This window comes from Drosophila montana, unplaced genomic scaffold (genome assembly GCF_035044405.1).
Source record: "Drosophila montana isolate Dmon_TW-CO22-7 unplaced genomic scaffold, ASM3504440v1 contig_2626_1, whole genome shotgun sequence".
Taxonomy (NCBI): Eukaryota; Metazoa; Arthropoda; class Insecta; order Diptera; family Drosophilidae; genus Drosophila; species Drosophila montana.
This window is the reverse complement of record NW_026997490.1, coordinates 1,173,204-1,198,803: the sequence shown is the minus strand read 5'-3', so window position 1 is coordinate 1,198,803 and position 25,600 is coordinate 1,173,204. Positions and strand designations below refer to the sequence as shown.

Below are 25,600 nucleotides of genomic sequence, written 5' to 3'. Positions count from 1 at the left end.
GTGTGGTGTGTGAAATGTGCGTAGTATTTCGGCTTTTTGTTTTGATTCTTATCACGCTGCGAAACAGACGGCAAAAACGTGCGTCGCAATGAAAAATAAAGTAAAAACAAAATGGAAAAGCTGTGAGAGAGTGCGCGCGCAACCCAAAAAAAAAAACGCGGAGCGAACGTTGCGAGAGACGCCACCGGTTCCTATGCTGCCCGCTGCTTGAGAGCTTTCGCCAGTTGAAGCAGCGCAGCGACGGCGACGGCGACGACGACTGCGACGACGACAACGTCGACGACGACGGCAGCAGCAGCAGTTCAGTTGTGAGCAAGACTTTGCACTGTTCGGACGTCGATCGCCGCACGCCCACGCAACGCCGACGCCGACGCAACACGCGACAACAGCAACCAAAATAACAACAACAACGAGAACAACGAGAACAACTTTAAGCAACAATTGTAATGCCAATAAGAAACATCAACTGATTGGATTTAATACGACAATTGTCAATTGCGTTGCCAATCAGATTCTCAGTGCGATACCGTTACGTGAACTCGCGATCGTCGCGCGCCTCGTTAAAAATTAATTAATTATTAATATGCACGCTAAAAGGTCAATGCAAATCACATCTATAATTAAATACAAATTATAATTTACAAATAACAACAAAAATAAATAAAATCATTGATAACTGCATGCGAATTGCAATTGCCAATTGAAAAACGTGTTCAAACGTGTTAAAACGTGTACGTGTACGTGTACGTGTTCGCGCGCGCTCGTGTGTGTGTGTCTGTGTGTGTGTGTGTATTTTTGAATTCCACGCGGATTGGAGATTTCTTGTCCGCCGGTAAATGTGAATGTCGGCACGGAACACGGATTTGATGTAGACGCCGCGCTCCGGACGCAGCTCTCCACATTGGGGCCCCCCACTTTGCATTGGTACCAAACAATGTCACGACGCAAACAGTCGAATCCAAAGCCGTTGAATAAAGGTGAGTCGTACGACCCCACCCACCCCACCTGCCAGGTAGCCCACAATTTACACCTGCTGCTACGAAAATAGCTTTGTCAGCTCGTAATGTATTTTTTGGGGTTTTCCATTGCTCGCATAAAACATGTGAACGAACTGCTTGCGGGGGGGCTTAACACGCGCCAACCCCCACGCCCCCCTCCCACAACTTGACTGAAAAAAAAGTAAAAAAAAAGTATGTATGTACATATATAATAATAAAAAAAAAACTATGCGATTGTCAACTAGATTTCAGCTTGTTTTGCCCGTCGACTTTATTTAAATGAAACTTCTTTGTTCACACACAGTTCAAGACACAACGTCTAGGCAGGGGGGAAGGGGGCAGGGGGGAAGGGTGCAGAGCCTGAACACACCCTAATATGATTATTAAACTAATTACATTTCGTTGTTTGCCATTTGATATACGAGCCATGAGCAGTCGGTTAACCAATGAATGCATTTCGGAATCGATAATACGTGCCCCACCTGAACGAGCCAAAAGTTTGCTAATCGCTGACGGCTCCGCAGTTGGACTCCTTATCGCGAGCACGTTTCGGTTCAGGTTTAGTTGGATTTGTTTCTACTTTTTTTTTTTTTCATTTCATTTCATTTTATTTATTTTTTTTTATTTTGTTGTTATTGCAATGATATCACCGCAGTCGCTGTAAACGAAATGCAAGTGTGTAGACACTGGATAACGGGCAGCAAACAAAAAAATGGATTATTTATGCATGTGTGTTTATAGGGTTTAAAAGCATTTAAAGAATATTCTTAAGAGTTAAAAATAGAGATCGTGTATTTATGTGTGTACACACTGGATAACAATAGCCGCAGCATTTATGCTGATGTGAACACACACACATTAATAGAATATGCTTACAAGCTTAGAAAAGAGATCGGACATCTACATATGTACACACTGGAAATAGCAGCTGCATTTATATTATTTATTCACGCATCAATAAAAGAGTTCGTATATTTACGTGTGTACACACTCTGCTTCTTATCGCGAGAAGACATATTGAAGAATTATAATAATTATTTTTACATCATTGATTAATCATTTGAGCTTGATTGCATGAACAATTCCCTTAGTAAACCCTTTTGGTAAACCCTATTTGAGAAGAATGTCTTCTCCATTATTTGGATGATCTGTTGACTACAAAAATAATATTTATAATTTGCATTACAGATGAAAAAGAAAAAGTTGTCAATTTTTGATTTCTTTAAACCAAATTAGAAGTGTTTCAACATTTATTTTCTTTTGGAATCAACATATGAAACATTTTGAAAGACATTGAATTAATGTAAATAAGTTTTAATATATGTTAATTGAGATTTTTCTCCTTGCACACACTGGTTAGCAACAGCTTGTACAGAATGTGCTCTCATTTAAATGGGTGCACACTGTTTAACAGTAGAAGGATTCGAGGCATATGTGTGTGCACTGTAAAACAACATGTTACATATGCATGTATATTTATATCATATGCATGTGTGTGTGTGTGTGTGTGTACACACTGGATAACAGCCAAAGTGAGCAGCGGCTACAATTACGATAAATTAACGCGCTTATCTATGCAGCTGTTGTTGTTGTTGCTGTTGCTGTTGTTGCTGTTGTTGTTGTTGCTGCACCTGCGCCGTTTGCTTTCTTCTAGCACATTATCGCAGGCTAGCCCTAGCTCTCCCTCTCTCTCGCTCAGCTCGCTTTGCATACTTATCTTTAGCGCTGCTGTTCTTATTGCTAACTGTTGTTGTTGTTGTTTCTGTTGTCGCTTGACATTTTTGTGTAGCTTGAAAGCGCTCAGTCGATAAACTTTTATCACAACTGCAGCAGCAGCAAACGAAAACTGTGCAAAAGTCGTCGTCGTTGCCGCTGCTGCTGTTGTTGTTGTTGTTGTTGTTGCCGTTAGCTTTACATAAGTTTCATTTTGCGATATGGCAACGCTGCCGCCCCCCCGCCTCTCTCGCAGTGTTGGTAATCGTGACACTGTGCTACGCTGTTCTGCAGGTCGCCAACGAAATAGATAAACATTACTTCTTTTTTATTTTTTATATATATTTTAATTACGCTTTATCACTAATTTTATGTTAATTGCCAGCTGTTGTTGTGCTGTCTGCTATCTGCGCCCGAAAAATAAAGAAAAGGCAACCTACCCCCCGCCCCCCCCCCGCCCAGACACGACCAGCACAACGTTGAGCATGCGGGTGACAATTTTCAATTTTCCAAGTAGAACTCCGGGCTTCACAACAAAACACGACGCAACGCGAGCTCGTCAGCAATCGCGCTGGCTACGTGTCATGCGGCGCTTTTTTTTTTCGACTGATAACCATATACATATATATATATATGTATGCATGTGTGTGTGTGCATATCTATGTACACATGTATTTGCAGTTTGCAATTGCAGTTGCTGGCGTTGATAAAGCCAAAGCTCAGGTTGCGCTAGATAGCCAATAACCAAGGCCACCCTGTGGCTGGCCAGTGTGGCCACAGCAGCTGCAGCTAACGATGATGACGATGATGATCATCATGATGATGAACCGTTACAAGTTCGACAATTGCGCGCATCATATTGGCAAATGCGAGAGCGACAGAGAGAGAGGGATAGAGAGAGAGGGAGGGGGGGGATGAGGGCAAATGGCAGATAAGCTCGATACGAGCTTTGGTCATTTTGACATTGTGTTTAAAAAGCGCGATAAGCTTTTGTTGTTGATGCTGTTGTATATTGTTTTTGTTGCTGTTGTTTTTTATATTTGTGAAATCGCACCAGGAAATATCAGCAGATAAATAACAACAACAACAACAACAACAACAACAACAACTTGCAATACAAATTACAAAATGTTGTTTTTCGTTTTGTGTACTCGTATTAAGTTCAATTTTTGTTGTTGTTTCTGTTGCCTTTCGGACAGCGGCGCATTTGCATATCAACTGCGATAATAACACAAGGGGAAGGGGTTAGTGGATGGGAAGAGGGAGGGGAGGGGGGGGGCATTTGGGAACGCTTGAGTCTTGAGTCACAGCCGCCCGCCCATAAACAATTGCGATATCGTGTCGCTCGTTTATCGAACTCAACTAACAAAAAGCACTTGCTTTTAATACCATATTTAGAAAACCAAACGAAACGAAACGAAACAACAACAAAATGAAACAGGAACACAAAAGGAGATTATTCACAAGCAAGAACATAAAGCCGATAGTGTGGCCAGATTGTTGATTGTAGTGTTGGTAAGGGCTTAGATATCTTAGTTTCATGTGTTTATACTCTTCATATATCCACAAGTAAGAACATAAAATACACAACTTGCCAGTGATGGATATGCTAAGCGGATAATGTGGCCAGATTGTTGATTGTATTGTTGGAAAGGTCTAGATATCTTAAGAACATAAAAGACACAACTTTCCAGTGATGCATATGCTAAAGAGAAAATGTGGTCAAATTTTTTATTGTTGTGTTGGAGAAGTCTGAGAATTGACAAATCTTAAATTTATTTTTTAAAAATTTTCATGGAAATAGGTTTCTTGTATATTAAATGACAAGAATAAAGTAAAATTCTTTTTGCTAAATTTATTATATTATATAATCTGATATTAGAATTGAATGAAAGGGTTTTCAGATTACGATTTCCTTAAGATCTTGTAGGGCATTTCCTTTGATTTTCTTAGAGTTGCTTACAATTTGATGTGATATATATGGTGTGATATCAATATGATTTCTTAGGAACCCGGTTAAGATCTTTCAATCTTGAAAAGAATGCTAATAGAAAGTTTGCTTGATAATCTAACAATTTTATATGATCTATATCCTATAGGATATCATTATGATATCTTAAAGATTTCGTTAAGAATGCTTATGTTAAGATATCGTTAGAGTATCAATTTGATATGATATATGTATATGACAGTATATCATTATGATTTCCCAAAGATCTAGGTATAAATGCTTTGATTGAGATCTCGTTAGATTATCTAACAATTTGATCTGATATATATGATATGATATTATTATGATTTCTTGAAACATCTAGTTGATCAAGTTTGTTGTAATAATTACATTATGTAATATTGATTATAATAATAATAATATAATAATGATTTGCTTGGAAAGTGTCATCATTGTTAAATAATTTTTGAATGTGTCATTCGGAATGCACGAGTGCTGCCACGTATCTTGACTCCTGCGCCCCATTACCGACATATACACATATATATATATTCCATATATAAATCTATAAGCACATAAATAAATCCAATAAGAAGAGATATGAATACGTGTCTATAGTACACACGCCTGACTAAATGGAATGGAATTTATCGAGATCCATTTGCCAATGTGATCAATTTTCCCCCCCCCTTTCCCCTCCCCTCCTCCTCTCTCCCGTCAGCGAAACCCCACGTTATCAAGGTTTTCAGTTTCTTGGTTGGAAACGTGGCTCTAATCGCCAAATGCAATCGAAATAAGCTCGAAATTTGATGCCCAAATGGCGATAATGTTTTGTAGTCATTTTGAGAGACAAGCCGAGAGTAACAAAAAAAAAAGCTAAAACACCAGCAACAACAACAAACTTGAACAGCTGTCCGTTGTGTAGATAGCTGTGTTGTTGTTGCTGTTGTTGTTGTTGTTGTTGTATGATTTGTACAGCTCGCGCTTATCAGCTGATCTGATGGCAAGATTGTCGCGCTTTGCTTCAAAATGAGAATGAACTGAAAACAACGACAGAAATTGTAGCAACAACAACAACAACAACAACAACATCGACAACTAAATACTGAAAATACATAAAACAATTTTTGTTGCTGTTGTTGTTGTTGTTGTCTCGTCGTCTGGCTGTTTTATAACAATTTCAAAAGATTTTCAACAAATGATAAAAATGTCAATGTGATTTGGCTTGTCGGATTGCGGCTGGGCCGGGCAGCGGGGTAGAGGCGGGAGGGGAAGGGGGAGGGCGGGCAAGGGTAGTGGGGGTACTGTGGCAACGCCAAGTATGCAGCTACTATGCGATTATATATGAATGCACTGAGAGAAAAACGGCAAGCTTTTCGCTTGAAAAAAACAAAGGCTGTCAAAATGCGGTCAACAATTAAAATTATGAAGCTTAGCGCGACATTTTTATTTGAGAAACTTTTTCTTAGGCGCACAATTTTTACACTCAGAAAAATTGATTACTCAAAGTGTTTTTTTTTAATCTAATATAAGTCATATATTTCAAAAATTAAAATAAAATTTGTAGCTTCATTAAGAGAACAAAAACTATTAATAATATTTTTTTCAAAGTGATCTCTTATATTTCTGAGTTAAAAATTGTTGCTAATTAAAAATGGATCCTTCATTTTTCTTTTTTAAAATTTTTTCTGATTTAAAATATAAATAGTTGCTAAATTTAAAAAAACATTTTCAAAATGTTTTTATTTTGGCATTCCAGACAATTTCATCATTGTATTGAGCTCCTATTATTGTTGCTTAATTAAAAAATTTTTTCGCTTGAAGACTGATTCAGACTTATTTAATAAACATTCCGAAACGAAAACTACTTGACATATTCTAGAACAAAACTTAAAAATGCATTGTGTGTGTTTTTTTGCCGAGTGTAGTATTTTGTATTTAGTATAGAGACTCGTTAGGGATACATGTGTAATATGTGTGTGTGTGTGTGCGTGTGTGTGTGCGTGTGTGTGTGTGTGTCTATGCCAGGTTTGTATATGGTTATATTGTTTGTTTAGCTATCGCTCAAGCGATCTGCTACGCCTCGCTTTGCTGATGATTTTGGCAAACTGGGGAAAGAGAGAGAGAGAGAGAGAGAGGGGGGGAAGGAAGGGGGGAGGCTTACGATATCATAGCGCACGCCTAATTAATTTTCGTTTGCCGGCAGATATCAGTTCCATTTCTGTTGATACACCTTTCTGCCATATATATATATATAATTCTATTTTGGCCCCCAAAAATCTAAATCGGCAATCATCAGAGGTCGGAAGCCGCCCGCTTGGGCGAGATATGCAATAGGAATCGCTGTCGCCTGGCAATTGATAACAACCAAATGTCGCCCATAAATCTTTGTCAGCTGTTCTCCGTCCGTCCGTCCGTCAGTCGTTCTGTCGGTCTGTCTCTAATCACTATCAACGATAACTATCGGTTTGCGGCACTGATTTCAGCGCCTTTATCAGGGGCGCGGCTTCCGTTCTACGTGTCTCTCTCTCTGTGTGTGTGTGTGTGTGTGTGTGTGTGTGTGTGTGTGTGTGTGTGGTTGTGGCTATGAATATTTTCATTGTATCAAGTTGAGAGATCTCATTTCTCATATTTCTACGCTTAATCGCCATCGGTTTATTTCTTCAAGTGTCGCCGACTGCCTGATAATCGTTATCGTTATCGGACCGCAAAGAATTCGCTTAGCCTTTATATATTATTATATATGTATATGTCTGTGCTGGCTGCGTCTGCCACTTAAGATTTGCCGATTTCAATTTCGTGCCGAGCGTAACATAGCCCGATTATCATCAGCTCTTCATTATTATTGCCTGCCTTGCTTGATTTCATTTCGTTTTCTTTTGGGGCCTTCCCACCCACTTAATTAAACGCTGTTCGCCTGTTCGTCTGCGCGCCTGTTCGTCTGCGCGCCTGTTCGCCTGCTCAACGCCTTCTCATCATTGTGAGCCTCTGTGCTCAATTTCATTTTGGGCCTTTCTTTATCAATCTTTTTTCGCGCTTATCTTGAAATAAAGTTCAGCCAAGGTCCTATTATCTATTCCCAGCGATCAGCAGCTGCCGCAGTCGCTGTTTAATTGACCCGAAGCCGCAGCCGCACCGAACCGGACAATGCCTGGCAATACCCTACATCTCCCTTGTCTGTCTGTCTCTCTTGTCTCTTTTGCCCATCTCTTTCTCATCGGGCCACATCTCTGATTAAGCCGGCCACCTCGTGGACCTCTTGGACCTCTTGGAACTCTCGGACCTCTTGGACCCCTTGGATCACATCAAAACCGAACGCAAGCTGATAATCCAATGCTTTGGTGGTCGCAAGTTTTTGCCGGCATATCCTGTCTTGGCAAACTCTTAGCTTTGCTTTCTCATCAATCAATTATTAATTACAACATTTCCTCTGTCGCTCCGCTGACTCAGCTAGCTGGCATGTGCGATAAGTTGATTAAATTTATATTTCCAGCCAAACCAGAACGACATCGACAACAACCTTGCTATCATCTCCGACTCCGAGCCTTTCCTCTTCCATTTCGAAAACCTTCTTTACTATCTCTTGTACAACCTCTCGATTACCTTCTCTACTATCTGTTCGACTGCCTCTTTGATTACCTCTTCGCTTCCTCTTCGATTTACTTTCTTTATCATCTCTTTAATTATCTCTTCAGCTACATCTTCGATTACTCTCTCTGACTCACACTTCGTTTAACTTTTTGACGCCCTCTTTAACTACCTTTTTCGATCAATTTCGATTACCTCTCTAATTACAACCTCGATTAACTATATGACGCACTATTCCCTTTTCGATAATCGTTATCATTTCCTCTATTTACCTTTTCTTATACCTCTTCGAATACCTCATCGCCTATATCTTCAATTAACTATTTATTAGCTCTTCGACTTCATCTTCAGCCTCATCTGCCGTCTCTTTGGTTATCTCTTTTACTCTCTTTACAATTACCTCATCTATCGAATATATCTGTAATTACCCTTTTTACCAGCTCTTGGACTATTTCATCATCTTCTACCGTTATAATTTCCCCCGATTACCTTTTCTATTATCTCTTCGATTACTTCTTTTACTGCCTCTTTGATTGTTTCTTCTTATATCACTTCGAGTATCCCTTCTACTAATTCTTCGATAAATTCTTCTACAACCTTTTCGATTACATATTCTACTATTTCTTCGATTATTTCTTCGATTGCCACTTCTACTTCCCCTTCGATTAGCCCTTTCGCTACCACTCCGGTTACCTCTCTTACCTTCTCTTCGATTAACTCTTTCGATACTATATACTATTCGCTACTAAATCTTTTCTTCTATAAACTCTTCGATTAACTCTTCTACTACCTTTTCGATCATTTCATCTACAGCCTATTCGATTACCATTTCCACTTAATCTTCGATTACCTTTCGATTATCCCTTCTTCTACTTCTTTGATTAGCTCTTCTACAACCTCTTCTAATATCTTTTCTTCTAATATCTCTTCTCTTCGAAAAACTCTTCCACAATGTCTTCCATTACCACTTCGATTATCTATTCTTCTTTTCTTCAATTACTTTTTCGATTATCCCTTCTGCCACCTCTTCGATTAACTCGTCTACAACCTCTTCGATTATTTCTTCGATTACCATTTATAATACCTTTTCGATTACTTCTTCCTGCACGCGTTCGATAATCCATTCTGCCACCTCTTCGATTAACTCTTCTACTACCTCTTCGAGTTTTTAATCGATTACCTATTCGATTGCCATTTCCGCTACCTTCTCATTCCTTCTGCCATCTCTTCGATTAACTTTCCTCCTACCTCTTCGATTATTTCATCGATTACCTTCTCGATACCCGTCCCATCTCCCTCTCCAGTTGTCTGTGATTTGCCCAGGCACTTGTCTTGTCGATACTTCAATTCCACACACAATTCAACTTCATTCCAATCGCAATTTAATCGAAATCGGGGCCCATAGGCACATTTCAAATGAAAATTTAAGTGCTGCGATTAATTTGGCTTATCAGGCGACGCAGCGGCAAAGCCGAACGCTTCCCCCTCACAAAATACCAAATACCAAATACGAAATACCGAAACAAGTGCAATTAAAAGATTTTTAAGCAAACATTTGTCATTAGAGATAACGCATGGATGGGGGGCGGGCCGAAGCGGGGCGGGGCGGTACAGTCACCGGCGACTACCTACGCATAAACCAAAATTGGGATGTCTCAATTGCAGGTGGTTGGATGCGCGTCGGGACGGGGACGGAGGACGTGAAGGGGGACGGAGACGTGGTCGGGTGCAGCTGCCTTTAAAAAGCAAACTAATTACACGATAAACGACGCACGACGTTTGTCTCGAATGTGTCTCTATCTTCGGCGACACGCAACCCCTCCAGGGGTTTGCCCCTAGGGCCCCACTCCGCATGCGGCCCTGCAATCAAACCAAATGAATGGCTGGCAGTTTAAACGTTACGACGACGGCGACGCGACGCTAGACTCCGCCAATGGCCTGGCCAAAATGCGTCTCGCAAGCGGCGGCAATCGATTAAAAATCCATAAAAATATATTTCTAGATTTTATGTGCTGATCGGAGAGCAGAGAAAATAACAAGACCCCCCACTCCCTCCCCTCTTCTCCCTGTCTGTGTGTGTAATTAAGTCTGCGGGGGGGTGCTTGTAGTTAAGGGAGCTGTGGGGTTGCGGCAATATGAAATCTATTTATGCCATTAGCTTTGCGCCGATCATACGCAGCGATAGCAGCCACCCAAAGCCCCAGAAGGCGGCCATTTTGTTTATCTGCAGCCCCCACACACAGCTCCCCTCCCCTCCCCTCCCCTCGCCTCGAAGAGTGCGGGTAATCGGGCAACAATCGGAGGGAGACAACGGGAGGCAACGAAAAGTACACAACAAATTAAATCAAAGATTAAAAACGAATCACTCATGTTCCCAAATCGAAACGAACGAGTCTTTCAGCCGCAACGGGCGTATTACAGGGGGGCGGGGGGTTACGTATATCAAATGATTCTAATCGTACTTTTCGCCAAAAAAAAAACAAAATATAAGAACAAGCGTGATCCAGGCTGACGGACTGGTATATACCCTGCAAAATGAGCAAATTCGCAAGCTTCGCTTCTTTGGCAGGCGCTGTTCTTTTTCTATTTGCTGTGCGATCGCTATGAAATTTACAGGGCATTAATATGGCATTCAAATATGTTTACATACCAAAAATTAAGGCTATAACTCTTTAGCGTCTGAAAGCACCAAAAAGTGATATATGCTTGATTTGTGCTACACGAAAACTTACTTTCAAATATTGATGTCAACAGCTCTTAAGAATTAGAATATATGCCAAACAAAACGAGGTCGAAAAATCGATTTTGATAACGTTTCTGGATTTAGTATCGATATTTATCGATTTAAAAAAATAGTTTTCGATAAAATGCAGCGAAATGACAATTTTATTGATACGTATATGATATATAAGAATCGATGTATTAAATATGGCGCACATAATCCCCATATTGTTTGAGATAACAAAAACCCGTCTTAAAAATCGATATTTATCGATAGATCTGCGCTATATGACAATATTTTGATACCAAGACTCTAAGATGCTTTCGATTTCTATCGACTTTGTTGCTAATCACGAATCTATTATATATATACCATATGAAAAAGATGTGCTCTACGGCCTGTTACATACATTTGCTTCAATACAACATACCCATTTTCAGTGCTTACAAGGTATTGAAAAAGAAATCAAATAAATATAAGCTTGACATCGCGTCATCATAGCACACAAAAATCTCATTAGCTCAATTTCAAATTATGTTTCTTGCCAGATACTCGCCGATCTTCAGATTCCGATAACTCGTCGAAATTCGTGTGCCTTGTTTGCCCAATTTCGACAAACTCAATCATGTGATTTCATTTCGCTCATACGATTCGATTCGTTTCATTTCGTTTCGCTTTGGTTTGGTTTTGTTTTGGTTTCATTTGGGTTTCGGGCTCGATTTGGAGCTCTGCCCCGCTGCCTTGGAGCACTTTAAGCGTAATCATTTGAATGGCCAACTTGCCAGGGAGGAGACAGAGTGCGAGCGGAGTGCTGCCCGATAGCTGCAGTCGCCGTCGCCATCGCCGTCGCCATCGCCTTGGCAATGACAGCTTATCTAAATGCCAGCCTCAGAGTCTCGTCTTCCATTATGATACACAGATATGCACACGTGGACAGCCAGCCGATGTGGCTGTGTTGCGGGGCGAGTATCTGCCGGGCAATCGAATGCGTCGCCAGCGCGTCGCGTCGCCTCGCCTCGCCGTGCAGTTCAAGTCCAAGTCCAAGTCCAACTCCAGCTCCAGGTCCAAGTGAATGCAGCTAAAACAGATGACAAGCTGCGACTGCAGATTCTAGATATCGAAGCTCAGATGCTCTTCTATAAAGAGAGAGAGAGAGCTTGTCATAAAGTTGCAGACAGATTTAAAAGAAAAACTCTCTAAAAAAGATCAATTAAATATATTCCAAATACTTCTAATTTTAACCTCTGCTCCCCCAATGAATCTATCTAGATAAAACTTGGTACAGTTGCCTCACTTTGCTGCAAGCAGAATATATGTATGTCTCACTCGGTCGGAACGGTTGATTCTTTAATATAGCTGTCATATCTGCAATCGAGAAAATATTTGGGTTTTTTAAGAAATATTTAATTTTTGACTGACTGATTGGACAGATTGACTGGTTGACTGATTGGCTGAGCGATTGACTGGTTGACTAATTGACTGGCTGACTTATTGACTGGTTCACTGATTGATTGACTCTGATTGACTGATTACCTGACTGATTGACTGGTCGACTGATTGACTGGCATGCTGGTTGACTGATTGTTTGGCTGATTGATTGGCTGACTGATTGACTGACTGACTAAGTGGTTGACTGGTTGACTGGCTGACTGATTGATTGATTGACAGATTGACTGCCTGACTGATTGAGGCACTGACTGCCTGACTGATTGACTGGCTGACTGAATGAATGACTGACTGATTGACTGACTGACTGATTGATGATCAACGTACTGCTCAACCCTAATAGATTAAAAGCCTGTAGTTACCTTATGTGATGTCGCTGGTTGTTCATGTTACCCCGCTGTGCCTTATCGGCCAATTGCAGGGTATGCTGCGAAGTGTTGAGGAAGCATAATTTACATGGCAACAGGCGCCATTAGGCGCTGCTCAGGCCTCAAGCCGCGAGTCGGGTGAATCGCATGCGAGAAGAAAAACACACACAAAATCAAAAATAAATAAATAAATAAAAATAAAAAAAAAACAGAAAGCCAGAACGAAACGAGTTTCTGCACGCTGCAGACCTGTTGCAAGCGGCATGTTGTGTGTTTGTGGCAGCCGCACCCCTCGCCCCCCCCCCCCCCCCCATCCCCTCTCTCGTCCAGCCTGGCCTGATGGATGCGTGTTTGTTTACAGCCTCGCTGTTTGTTCAGTTTAGCGTAATTGCCGCCGTCGCCGACGTTGCAACTGGCGACTGGCGACTGTGACGCGCGCGTCGCTGCAGGGCGCAAAATTAATGTTAACAACGTGTTCGCTTCCCCTCCCCCACCCAAGCCTTGGCTCTGGCTCTGCATGCAATTTGAATGCCAGGCAAGTCGGAAAGGGTCCGCGGCTCGTGTCTTGGCGCTTGTATTAAAACATTTTAATTATGGGCCACAAATGTGCGCAACTGTCTTGTTGAAAGGTGTGTCCGTTTGCGGCTTTGGCTTTGGCCGCTTGCCGCCTGCCGCCTGCCACATGCCACATGCCGCATGAGTGGGCCGCTTCTCGAGGCCTTTAAATGGCATTTAGATAAAGTTGCGCATACGCCAGGTAGGTCTAGCGGGGCACATTTTGCATTAATTATTGCTGAATGAACTGCGATGCCGAGGGCGTCTATAGTCTCTATAGAGTATCTGCAATTTTGTGTGCTCTCTCTTTCGCTCACTCTCCCTCTCCCTCCCCCACTCTCACTCTGTCGTCGTGCGTCATTTATTGAGCACTTGATAAGGCCGCGAAATATGAATTTCATTTGCAATCAAATTGAGCAAAACCAAGAAAAATAAATAAAGACATTTTGTCGCCAACATTTGTGCTCTCTCACACCAACACTCACGTCCGCCCCTCTCTCTCTCTCTCTCTCTCTCTCTCTCTCTCTCTCTCTCTCTCTCTCATACATATTTTGCCGCGCTTTTTCCTATGCTAATTGTTTTGGCTTGTGATACCCTCGCGAAGGACATGCCGAATACTTCAAACTTTTGGCTACAGAAGCAGCTTTCGGTGTTTTGAAGTAGATGGAGACACAGTTATATAAACATAGCTTTATCATATATGTATATTTATATATCACTATAGTTGCTTTATGCGATGAAGGGAAAATTTCGTAAAATTCCACTCGCATGTGTGAAAAAAAAACCGTGAAAAACGTTTGTATGAAACTTCTTTGTTTACCGTCACATCGGTCACAAACCCATTTTCAAAGATCTTTCAGAGAATTTATTTAAAACGTGCCACGTGCAAGACCGGGGTATACCCGCTAGCATCCTATATGGACATAGGTCGAAATTTCCCACTCCCATAACTCGGTAAAAAATCAAACGATTTTTATGAGGTTTGGCTTTTTTTTTATGTTTTGGCCTCTAGATCAACTTGGCATCTAAATCTGACAACATTATTTTTGGTCCAAATTCATCTGGAAATGGTACCCTCAAATATCCCATAATATGTCTATATAGGTTAGGTCGAAATTTCCCACCTCCCATAACTCGGTCAAATCTTATCCGATTTTCACAAGGTTTGTCTCTTTCTTCATGGTTTGGCCTCTAGATCAATTTGGCATCAAAATCTAGTCTAGTCAAATTTAGTCAAAATTCATGTGAAAATGGTATCCTCAAATATCCTCAAATTGAACCAGCTGGTCGACTCATCTACCGAGTGCTACACCTTATTCAATTTCTTACCGATCTATGCTCGACTTTTCGCATAGGGTATCTCGAGCATCGTTCAGGTCTCGTTTTGCTTCTCTTTCCATCTTTTGGCTATTCGGCGCGCTGATATCAGCACGAGGCAGCGCTCAGGCTCTGGAGTCGCTCATCTTGCCCTCCGCTTATCGTCGCCTATCGCAGCCATCTAGACAAGCTAATAGTACTTTGACTTGGTCTTGTGTTTTGCCTGGCCTGCTGCTGATATGGCTGCCATTAGTCCGAGGGGGGCTGTTGGGGCTGTGGGGGGGACTAGGAGAAGGTCTGGTCGAGCCATCCATCTATCGCTCGGTTGGGTCGTCATTTGGTTTGGTTTCATTCGCTTCAGCTTCGTCTGCTGTCGCTTTGCTCTTAATTATGTTTGTTGCCGCTGTTGTTGTTGTTGTTGTTGCTGTTGTTGCTGTTGCTGCTGTTGCTGCTGTTGTAGCTGCTTCTGTAGCATCCGTTTGTCGATCTCTTGGACTGATAGCATTTATGATTTACGTGGTACATTGCGTGGCATTTGTTTTGTGCTTTACATTCATTTTCATTGCCTGTCATTATTTCGTTTGCTTTCGATTTTGATTTCAGTTTCGGCATCGCTCTTCGGTTGCCATGCCCAGTATATATGTGTGTGTGTGCGTAGTGTGTGTGTGTGTGCGTGTGTGTGTGTGTGTGTGTGTGTGTTTAATGTCTCTCTGTGCAGATCGAGGTCAGCGATAAGGCCGCGACGTCAACGTCAAAAGTTAAAGGCATTTTTCGATTACAGCGCGAAAAACAAAAAAAAAAACGTCAATTCCAAAACTCTGAAAATGTTCCTACGAGGGTTGCCTCTGATATTGTGTCTGCCCGGGCAGCACTTCTCCATATCTTTCAGATCAGATCCATCAGATATCAGGTAAATTTGTTCTACATACCTTGACAAATATGTGGTTCGAAGCACTTCAAACCTTGCCGCGCCAAGTGGATCCAATTTTAAATGAACTAATTTAATTTGTTATTTATATTTAATAGTCCATTGGATAGTCGAGAGGACTAAGCTTCGTCACACTAAGCACGAGAAATGCAGGATTCGAGCTCCCGAAATGACGAAAGACAAAAGAAATTGCAAAATGTGTAATTTCTGTTAAATATTCCGTTATTTAATGCATTAAAATTAATTTAAATTAATTTAAATAAAGCACGAAACTCAGGGTTCGAGCTCCCGAAAAGGAAAGACAGAAAAGAATGTTAAGTTTATTTCTGTTTTGTGTTCTTCTATTAAATAAATATTTTCTGCATTAATATTCATATCAAAGCAAGCCTTGCGCTTGATTTAAATATTTTCGAAATTGTATTTGGGCTTATATAAGCACGAAATTCAGGATTCGAGTTCTCGGAAAAAAAAAACAGAAAAGAATGCTAATTTTATTTCAGCTTTGTCTTCTTTTATTAAATTAATATTTTCTGCATTAATATTAATTTCAATAAAAATTTTGCACTTGATTTAAATATTTTCGAAATCGTATTTGGGCTGTTCTTTTTTTCACAATTTTAAAGGGCGACCCTCGCAACCACAAGAGGGTTATCCAAACACACACACACACACGCACACACACACACATCAGCTAGAGCTTCGTATTGCCCGCATATCGAGGCTCTCTCTCTCTCTCGCTCGTTCTCTTTCTCGTTCTCGTTCTCGTTTCATGTCACTATCCACTTTTCATATCCATTTGCTCGTATATGCCCTCTGCAGCTGATAAAAACGGCAGCTCTTCAAAATGGCCGCAACGATAACTTAGCGCCGGGCCTGCAGACTCCCAGGTGGGACGGCAGCGACAGGTGGTGGGGGCAGCGCCCGAGCAGCGACTGACGATAGCTGAGGCGCCCGAGTTTGTGTGTGTGTGTGTGCGTGTGTGTGTGTGTGTGAGGCAGAGCTAATTCGACTGCTTATAATTATTTTATAAGTGCAGGCAGCGTTGCCTTATCCGTGAACCGGCATGCCAAGCCGCATGATTCACTTGGCGACGCTAATTTTCAATGTCTCGGCGCAGCAGACACACACACACACACACAGAGTCGGAGTCATAGCCAGCGTGTGTGTGTGTGTGTGGCGATAATTCCATGTAGATTAGCGCTGAGTGCAGCAGTAAGAAGAAGCCGATAAGAGCGCGTTCCAGAGCATCCCAGTCGAGGCCCTGGACCTGGACCTGGACCTGGATCTGGATCTGGACCTGGGCGGCCGCAAACGTCGACGTCGCCGTCGCCGTCGTCATAATGTAAGGCAAAAGTCCGCAGACAACAACAACAGCAACAACAAGAGCAGCAACAAAAAGGCCAAGCAGCTTTTGGCTGACTGAGTGAGTGGCTATCTGAAGTTTGTTATCCAAAATGTTGGCCTCCACGTTGTCCAGCCTATGGTCCTACACTGAGAGAAAAAAACAACAACAATCCTGCACAAGCGAAAGAGAATTTAGAGAATATGCGGCCTTAAAATATGCCTGATTTCATAATTCTTAGTCTTAAGGAACTTTGAGCTTAAAATAAGTTCCGGAAATATGAATTTCCTACTGAGCTTAAGAAATTGGCGAGCTTGGACGGATTTTGTTAAGGGTTGCAGTTCATTTGTTCTAAAGATTTGTCGAAAGCAATAGACAAGCTTGGATTAAGTAGACAATACTAATTACAAGCATTTGCATACTTGAAATAAGTATAAAAAATTCTCAGAGCAAGTACAATATTTCTTATACATAGCACTCTAGAAGAAGTCAAGAACTTTAAGTTTAAAATAAATTCTTGAAAAAAGATTTTCGTTCTAAGCTTAAGAAATTGTGCAAGCTTTAACAGATTTTGATAAGATTTGTATTTGAATTGTCCCAAAGACTTACCAAAAGCAATAGATAGGTTTGGTTTAAGTGAAAAATACTAATAACAAGCAGTTACTCACTTTAAATAAGACTCAAACGTTCTTAAAACAAGCACAAGATTTCTTCAAAAGAGCACTTTAGTTATATGAGTTGTCTGTTAAACAACTCTGAGCTTACAATGAATACCTAAAATAATAATTTTGTAATTAGTTTAAGTAATTGGCAAACCTTTAAAAGATTTCCATAAAGTTTGCATTTTATTTAAGTTTAACATTTTCTTCTAAGGTTACGATCTGAAAATTTATTAAATCAGCAAAAGAGCTTAAAACAAGAGAAATATACTTATTACAAGCATTTGCATCCATGAAACGTCTACTAAGCCAAAACAACAATTCTTAAAAAGAGTTCTCGGTTATATAAGTTAGCTTCTTACGGCTTAAAAAAAGTGCCAGAAATAAGTTAAAGAAATTCGAGCTTATGAAAAGCTTTAACAGATGTTGATATAGCTTGCGCTTGATTTGCGTACTCAGTACTTGTTTATTTTTTTTGCTCAGTGTAAAGGTGTGAGGGTGTTAGGAGGGGCGGCGGGGGGGAGGGGGGATGGGCCAAGCTCAGGTGCGGGCTATTCGAGGCTTGTAGCTGTGGCAGATTCGATGCGCTCTTGGCAACTGTCGCCTCAGTTTTTTTGTTGCAACTGATTTTGTGGCGCTGATTTTTATTTTAGACTTCAATTTCTGTTCGCTTTTCATGCTGTTATCTGTCATGCATATCCATACATGTGTGTGTGTGTGTGTGTGGCTCAGTAACTGGCAACTGTTGTCCAGCTCAGCTTTGCAAAACAAAATTCGCTCTTATCGCCGCTTTTGGGGCCACGTAATTCTCAGTATTTGTTCTGCTGCCGCTTCTGAGGGCAATTTCCAACTGAGTTTTTTTTTTCGGTTTGTTTGTTTATTGTTGTTTCTGTTGTTTGTTGCTAGATTTTCGATTTGTTTATTAGCCAATTTATCGCTCAATGCAGGCTTGAACTCTAGATCAGCAGCAGCAGCAGCTGTCGCAGTCGCAGCCTACGCAATAGACAAAAAAGTCCGCTCCAAAAATGGCACAGCAAAAAGACAATAGAAATCGAGAAGAACTCAAACTACCTGACTATACGATACTCTGCTGAAAGTGCAATAAAAATGTAAAAGGACTAGACTAGGTCTCGTTAGTTTTTGACTTGTTATTGGGCGTGTTAGCAATGTTTATTAGGTAAAATCGATTAAAAATGTCTTGATTAGTTGAGTTTTCCGTCTGGAAGACAACAGACAGCGCAAAGGACAGACAAACATACAGACAAAGCCATCTTGATTGAGCTTTTTCTCTTAGCAATATCAATTACTGGAGGTGATATTTTTTTCATGAAAAGTGCTACGCATAGATAGAGACGTCTCCGACCCAATAAATTATATATATTCTAAATCAGCACTAACTGCCGAGTTGATATAGCCATATCCGTTTCTCCATCTGTCTGATATAGACTCAACAGATTGTTTCTTTAACTTGTTGAGAATTGCAAGCGTCAAGCAAAGCGAGAAAACCAGAGGCCAGAAAAGTTTGGCCCTTTACCAACCAAACATGAGTCAGTATTTATATTAGAAATTATTACTATTCTATTGGGTCGACGTGGATCGGCGGGATCTATAGATCGGAATGGGTCAAAGATGGGTCTCATGCCAAACGATGATAGAAGACACAACCAAACAGAAGTGTCTTTAATTGGGACTTGAGGAATTTATGTTTCAAGGTGACGCTGATTGACGCTTAAATTATTCCTGTAATAAGAACCGTGAGATTGAGCCATTGTGGCGAGAGCTCACGTTAGGCCCTGGCCTTAAATGTCGCTATTCTATAACAAATAACAAAAACCATGCGATCTTTAACTAATCGGATTTATGGAGTTTAGTTATTGTACTATTTTTCTTCCGCAAGACGATATGGACATAGCCGGAGAAAGTCGAATTCTTAATTTCATGATTAAGTCAGGCTAGTTTTTAGCAGCAAAAGAAACCTCTAGGGTGGTCCATACTAAATACCATAATAGTATATTCAATTTATTTTAGAAAATTTGTTCTAAAGTTTTTCAGTTTTTCAGCACCAAAATAAACTCTTAGGGTGGACCACATTCTCATAGAAATCAACCGACAAAGATTGCGCGCAAGCCAATATGCTCTTCTCTAACATGGCCAATAGTGTATTCAAATAATACGCGAATCTTGAAAATTGATAAACTGTGAATTTTCTCACTCTCGTTTTTGTTTTTGTGTTTTTGCCTGTTGCGCCCGAGCAGGGACCCAAATGCTAATAACAGCGCCGAGGAGGAGCTGCGTCTCCGAATGTGAATGTGAGCTCAGCTTGGATTTGGTTTGGGATTCGGTTTTGGGCAGCGCGATGGCCATCATCTCTCTCCCTCTCTCCATCTCTCTCTCTCTCTCTCTCTCTGCTGTGTGGGCGTTCGTGTGAAAAGCCGTCTCGATGTCCATTCAATGCTCGCATTTAAGCCACAAACGAGCCACAACAATGACAATGACACTGTGCAGAAGCAGTCGACCTGAATGTCCGTCCGACTGTCTGTCCGACTGTCTGTCTGACTGTCTGTCCAGATACGCCTGGTAGATCGTGTTGAACGCAGCTTGTTTAGCATGCCAATTAGGCAACTACCACAGCTGCGATCGCCTGGCTTCTCAACCCTCCCCATCCCATCTCGAATGCAAAATCAGCTCTCGTGCAGCAGCAGCAGCAGGAGGCAGCTTGAGAAGGTGTTAATTTTGTCTGGCCAAATAGTTGCGGCCACGTTGTTATTACCACAAAAACCAAAAACTAAAAGAAAATCAAAAAAAAAATAAAATAACAAAGCAACACGTCGAGCGTGCTGGTTCAGCAAGGGTCACAGGCTCCGGCTTCAACTCTGGTCTCTCGAATCTCTGGCAGTCGCAGACAATTTGTAGATGGATTTTCAAATCGTTGCCGGCACGAATTGGGCACCCACTGGGCGCTTGTTGTATTTGTATACGAATTTTGGGCTTTGATTTACGCTCCAGCCTCAGACTGCTTTAGACTGGGGCCTCCTCTACTCAGAGCGTGGCTTACACAGCAAAAAGTTGCTTGTTTGCATGGGAAAATTGATTCTTTAATTTAAAATTAAGCCAATTAGCATATTAATTTAATAAATTAGGTGTAAATTAGGATTTTCTATTGCGATTTACGTATGAAAATTAAAGTGTAGCTCTTATTGCTTAATAGGAAAATTACAAAAAATTAATGCATAAATTAAATTAATTAATTTATATTAATTAAAATTATTTAAACACATTTAAATATATTTAAATCAACCAACGGCGTTTGCTTGGCACAACAATAAAGTTTCATACGAACGTTTTCCGCCAATTTTCCACAGTCACGCGTGGAATTGGCCAAATCACTGAAACATTTATTTGTAAAGCTTTTGCTGTAGAGTTTTGGGAATAGGTTTGAAGAAGCTTTCATGAAACATGACTAGCCAGAGAGAGAGAGAGCGAGAGAGAGAGAGAAAGAGAGAGGGGAGGGAGAGAGAGAGATTTTGTGAGAGTGAAATAGAAAGTTAGAGAGGAAAGTAGATAGAGCATTCAAAAAGAATGAGGATGAACATTGAAATTGTGATTAAACGAGTTTAGTTTGAGTTTTTAATTTTTTCTTAATTTTAAAACCAAAATTATTTATATTTTTATTTTTTCAATCAATTTCGGCCTCAAATCAAATTTGTACTTAGTTAAATGCATTCACAAATTCAAATTGAAAGCAGCATTTTTTTGCAGTGTAAATAATTGTGAATTTCCCTACCGCCGCTTATCGCGCCAAAATAAGCCCCGGCTGGGCTGTACTGCATATGGGCGTGGCCTATTTAGCGATTGTGATTATGATATCAGTTCGGGGCCCGAAACGAGCAGAACTAAAGCCAAAGCCAAACAGCGTGCAGCTGCCACGGCCCGTGCAGTGTACTCTTCCCATTATAACACTTTCACGGCTCGTTGCTTGCCCCATCGCAGAGGCAGCAACAACAGCGGCAGCGGCGGCGGCAGCAACTGTTGCAGCAGCATCAACGGCGGCAACATCATCAGCGCAGATCATCAGCAGCTTATAAGCCCAGCCAGCAGCACGAGCAGCTAAAACAACTGCGCGCTCTTTCAGCTCCAGTTCCAGTTTCAGTTCTTGCCCCTGCACCGTGCACCGTGCAACCTGCAACCCAACTGCTGTGGCAGAGCCGGGGGCGTTGCACACTCGCAACGTTTGCATGCCATCGTGATTGGTGTGTGTGGATCACAGTTGAAGTCAGACTCAGCCTCACTTGAGTGTGTGTGTTGGTTTGCGTGCGTGTGTGTGTGTGTGTGTGTGTGTTGGTGTGCACGATTCGACACCATCTTTCATTTTGGCCTCAACTTCTTAAGTTCTTAACTGCTTAACTGCTTTGCTAGGCCAGGCATTTTCAATTAATGGCCACACATTCCACAGGCCCAGCTTTTGGAGTCTGCCACCAAAGTACCAGCAATTCGCCAATGGCAGACACTCTAACTGTACGTTTACACTGTGCAACATGAGCTATTGTATAATGTGCAGCCAGCTTCTATGCATAGACGTGTGCTGATTGACTGATTGACAGACAGACTGACTAATCCGAGCACAGCACAGAAATTTTGATGCGTCTTAAGGTTTTTGGCAATTCCACGGTTTAGTGTGGAAAATGCGTGAAAAACGGTTTCCAAAAACTTTTATTCATCGACCTGAAACAGATTTTCAAAGTTCTTTGTTAAAGTTCATTTGAGTGTACTTTCACACTTTTCGCCAAATTCACATGCTTTTCTCACGGTTGGAATGAGATGAATATTAAAATTGTGATAAAACGAGTTTAGGTTCATTATTCAATTTTTTCTTTATTTTAAAAACAAAAATTAATCCAAAAATCATTCAAAGCAGGAAAAATTCAATTTTAGCCTTGAATCAAATTTCCAACTAATTAAAATTCAAATCCACCTGTTTGCCTCACGGGTGAAATATGGGTGGAAAAGTAAAAAACTTGGCCGTGCGAAGCAGAAAAATGCCCGCTAGCTTACAGTGTTAGGTTGCCATAAAAATCAATTATAATATAAATAATATCTTGCAAATTAAGTGAAATTTGGTTTCTGCAAATTTTGCCCCTTAGACTTGTTGACTAGTGTTGCATGGCAGATTTCCCGTATGGCAAACAAATTGTTGCAAGAGTCAGTCCATCGCATTTGGCCGCCTCAGCTCAGTTGCAGCTCGACTTGAAGCTCTGCCTTCTGCCTGCTGCCTGCTGCCATCTGCCATCTGCGCTCTCTCCCCCCCCCCCCCCCACTCCCTTGATTCAAGTCGGGCAGCCATTTCCTGACCTGCTGCAATCTTTGGCAGCCAAACTTCTTGGCTGGCCGTGCACTTGGGACACGTTTCGTGATTTATGAGGTGCGAATTGCATTGAAATCAGTTTTGGGTGCCCCTCCACGCCCCCAGCCTCGCGTAGCTGCCATATTAAATTGATGCCGATTTTGTGGCACAAACACAGCCAGTTTTCTTCCCCCACATTTTTTTTTTTTGCCTCAGCTATAATAATAACAAGTACAACAATGGAGATTGTAGCTGCATTTCCCTGGTGCTGGCTCTGATTGGATTTGCAACGTGCTGCGAGTGGCTGCGAGTTGTTGCAGCTATTGTTGCAGCATTGCATGATAAATAATGGCATCGACAGCCTCAAAGCTGAGGCAATAGCCGAATAAATTGCACTGCCAACTTTTGGGCTTCTAATTTCGACTGCCAATTAGCTGTTTACAGCTCATTTCTCACAGTCTCACAAATGAATCATAATTCGCTGAGCCCATTGGTAATGTTTGAAGTGGGGTATATTAGTTTTGAGCAAATGTTTGTTACAAACATCGATAAATATCGATTTGCAGACATGTTTTTTTGCTATAACTGGAAGATTATAGGTGCTCTATACATTAAATTTGGTATGTGGACACTTTTATAGCATACGCAGGCAATGAATATATCATTTTTTGGTATATTCCCCCCAGTCCGCCCGAAATGGGAAAAAAACGTATTGTTATGGCTAGAGCCTTGGGCTTTGGTATGCATACACTTGAATATGCCATGTTTAAGCACTCCAAATTTTATAAAGATCGAAGTGTAAATAGCGAAGTTACTTAGGAATGCATTTCCCATAGTTGGTATAAGACAATGGGAAGAAGAAGCACATCTGCCGCAGCCTGTTTCTTGTTTACAAGTAATCTTTCTTATTTGTCTGCACAGAATGAAGCCGTAATTTTGTGTAACGACAGCTAGACGCTGGCTACAGGGTATCTCCTGGTCGAGCACGCCCAACTCGAACACTCTCTTGTACTTATTTTGTGGGACTTACTTAATATTTTAATTAAAATATCGCGTGCAAGGCGCTCGTTAGGTCTGGCGAGTTAGGGTAACCAGCAGGGGACCCCCCCCTCACCCCACCCCCTTTATACCCTATCAATTGCCATGCATATTGGGCTTATCTTATCAGTTCCGCGCCGGCGCTGATATCTCGCGCTGATAAGGCAATGTGCTCTGCGCCAATAGGCTGCCAGCTGGCGTCGCCATTTTGTTTTGACTTCTTTTACCAATTGTTATTGTTACTGTTGTTTTTAGATGCGGGCTTGTGCTTTATCGCGGAGCTGCCTTTTTTTGGTGCTCTTTTGGCCTAGGCGATAGTCCACACAGAAATCTACATAAGAGTTATATATATATATATATCTTGTAAATATATATATGTATATATATATATATCATATATATATGTTCCCATACTTTAATATCGCACTTATCGCGGGCCACATAAAATTTGTGGGCGGACACAAAAAACGCAGCGAGCTAAGCCGCGGATAACAGCGACGATAAAAACTTTATAAAGTACACAATATGCAGGCCTATTAGAGTATGCGCGACTTTGGGATACCCTGTAGCAAGAACCAAAGAACCAAAAGTCTCACGTTACATGCAGCATAGTGTGGCAAGGATTGATAAGGACTCAAGAGCAAAAACATGGAAGAGCGCTCTAATTGGGAACGCCCAACTAGGATATACCCTGTACCCAGCGCCGAGCTGCCCTTACAAACTTTCTAGCTGCCTTCTATGCATGCATCCACACACAAAGACACACGAACACAACGACTGTGCTGCTTCTTTCCGTTGTCCCACGCCGTTTATAGGAAATGCATTCTTCATTTACTTGGATTCTTATGGGCTGATTTTTATGAAACTTTCAGTCCTTAAATATGGCACAGAAAAGTGTATACATACCAAGGCCCAAGGCTCTATCTTTAAAAATTAGTGTTTTCCTTTTTTCATTGGGGTAATGGAGGAAGGTATCCAAAAAATAATATATTTGAAATCTGCATAGTATGATTTATGCAGATATCAAATACATATATTATACCTAGTACCTAGGTAAAAAGTTTGGTGTTTCTAGCTTTTATAGTTCTCGAGCTATGCTTTCAAAACCTTGTCTGAAAATCGATATTTATCGATATTTTGGAAATTGTGAAAGATATCGAAAGTAGGCCAAGCTCGTGTTGCGGGCGATATACATAGATGGTATAGAAGATATATATAAAGTATATTTTTATATATATTTATATTCATACATATATATAAATATATTTCAAGTTTTTAGGTCTTGCAGTTTCCGATTTTAGGAATCTGAAATGAGAGAGAAAAGGAATACAATATCTATATTTAATATTTAAACAACAAGCTAGCAGACCACAAACAATTGTCCGAGTGGTATTATTGCAACAACTTTTGCCCCGATGTCCTTTTTTGCACTGGCAATAATAAATAAATAAAAAAAAATAAACCAATCAATGGCGCTGCGGGGATCATCAAAAAAACGGCAACACCACAAATCTCAAATGCGCGCTTTAGCAACAATAGCAAAGAGAAAAAAAGAAAAAAAAGCACGAAAACTGCAAATGAAATCGCGCATAGGAAATCAGAAAGCAAACAACAGCAACAACCAAAAAAAAAGA

General features: G+C 41.0%; 1 protein-coding gene across 1 annotated transcript in view; it reads left to right on the top strand.

The window, feature by feature from the left end:
• The first annotated feature begins 739 nt into the window (after window positions 1-739).
• The window catches only part of ush (Zinc finger protein ush), a 76,967-nt gene continuing 52,106 nt past the window's right edge, over window positions 740-25,600 (top strand). The window contains exon 1 of the mRNA XM_064683538.1: window positions 740-977. Coding sequence (XP_064539608.1) covers window positions 935-977 — 43 coding nt within the window. The 5' untranslated portion in view covers window positions 740-934. The remainder of the gene's footprint in view (window positions 978-25,600) is intronic.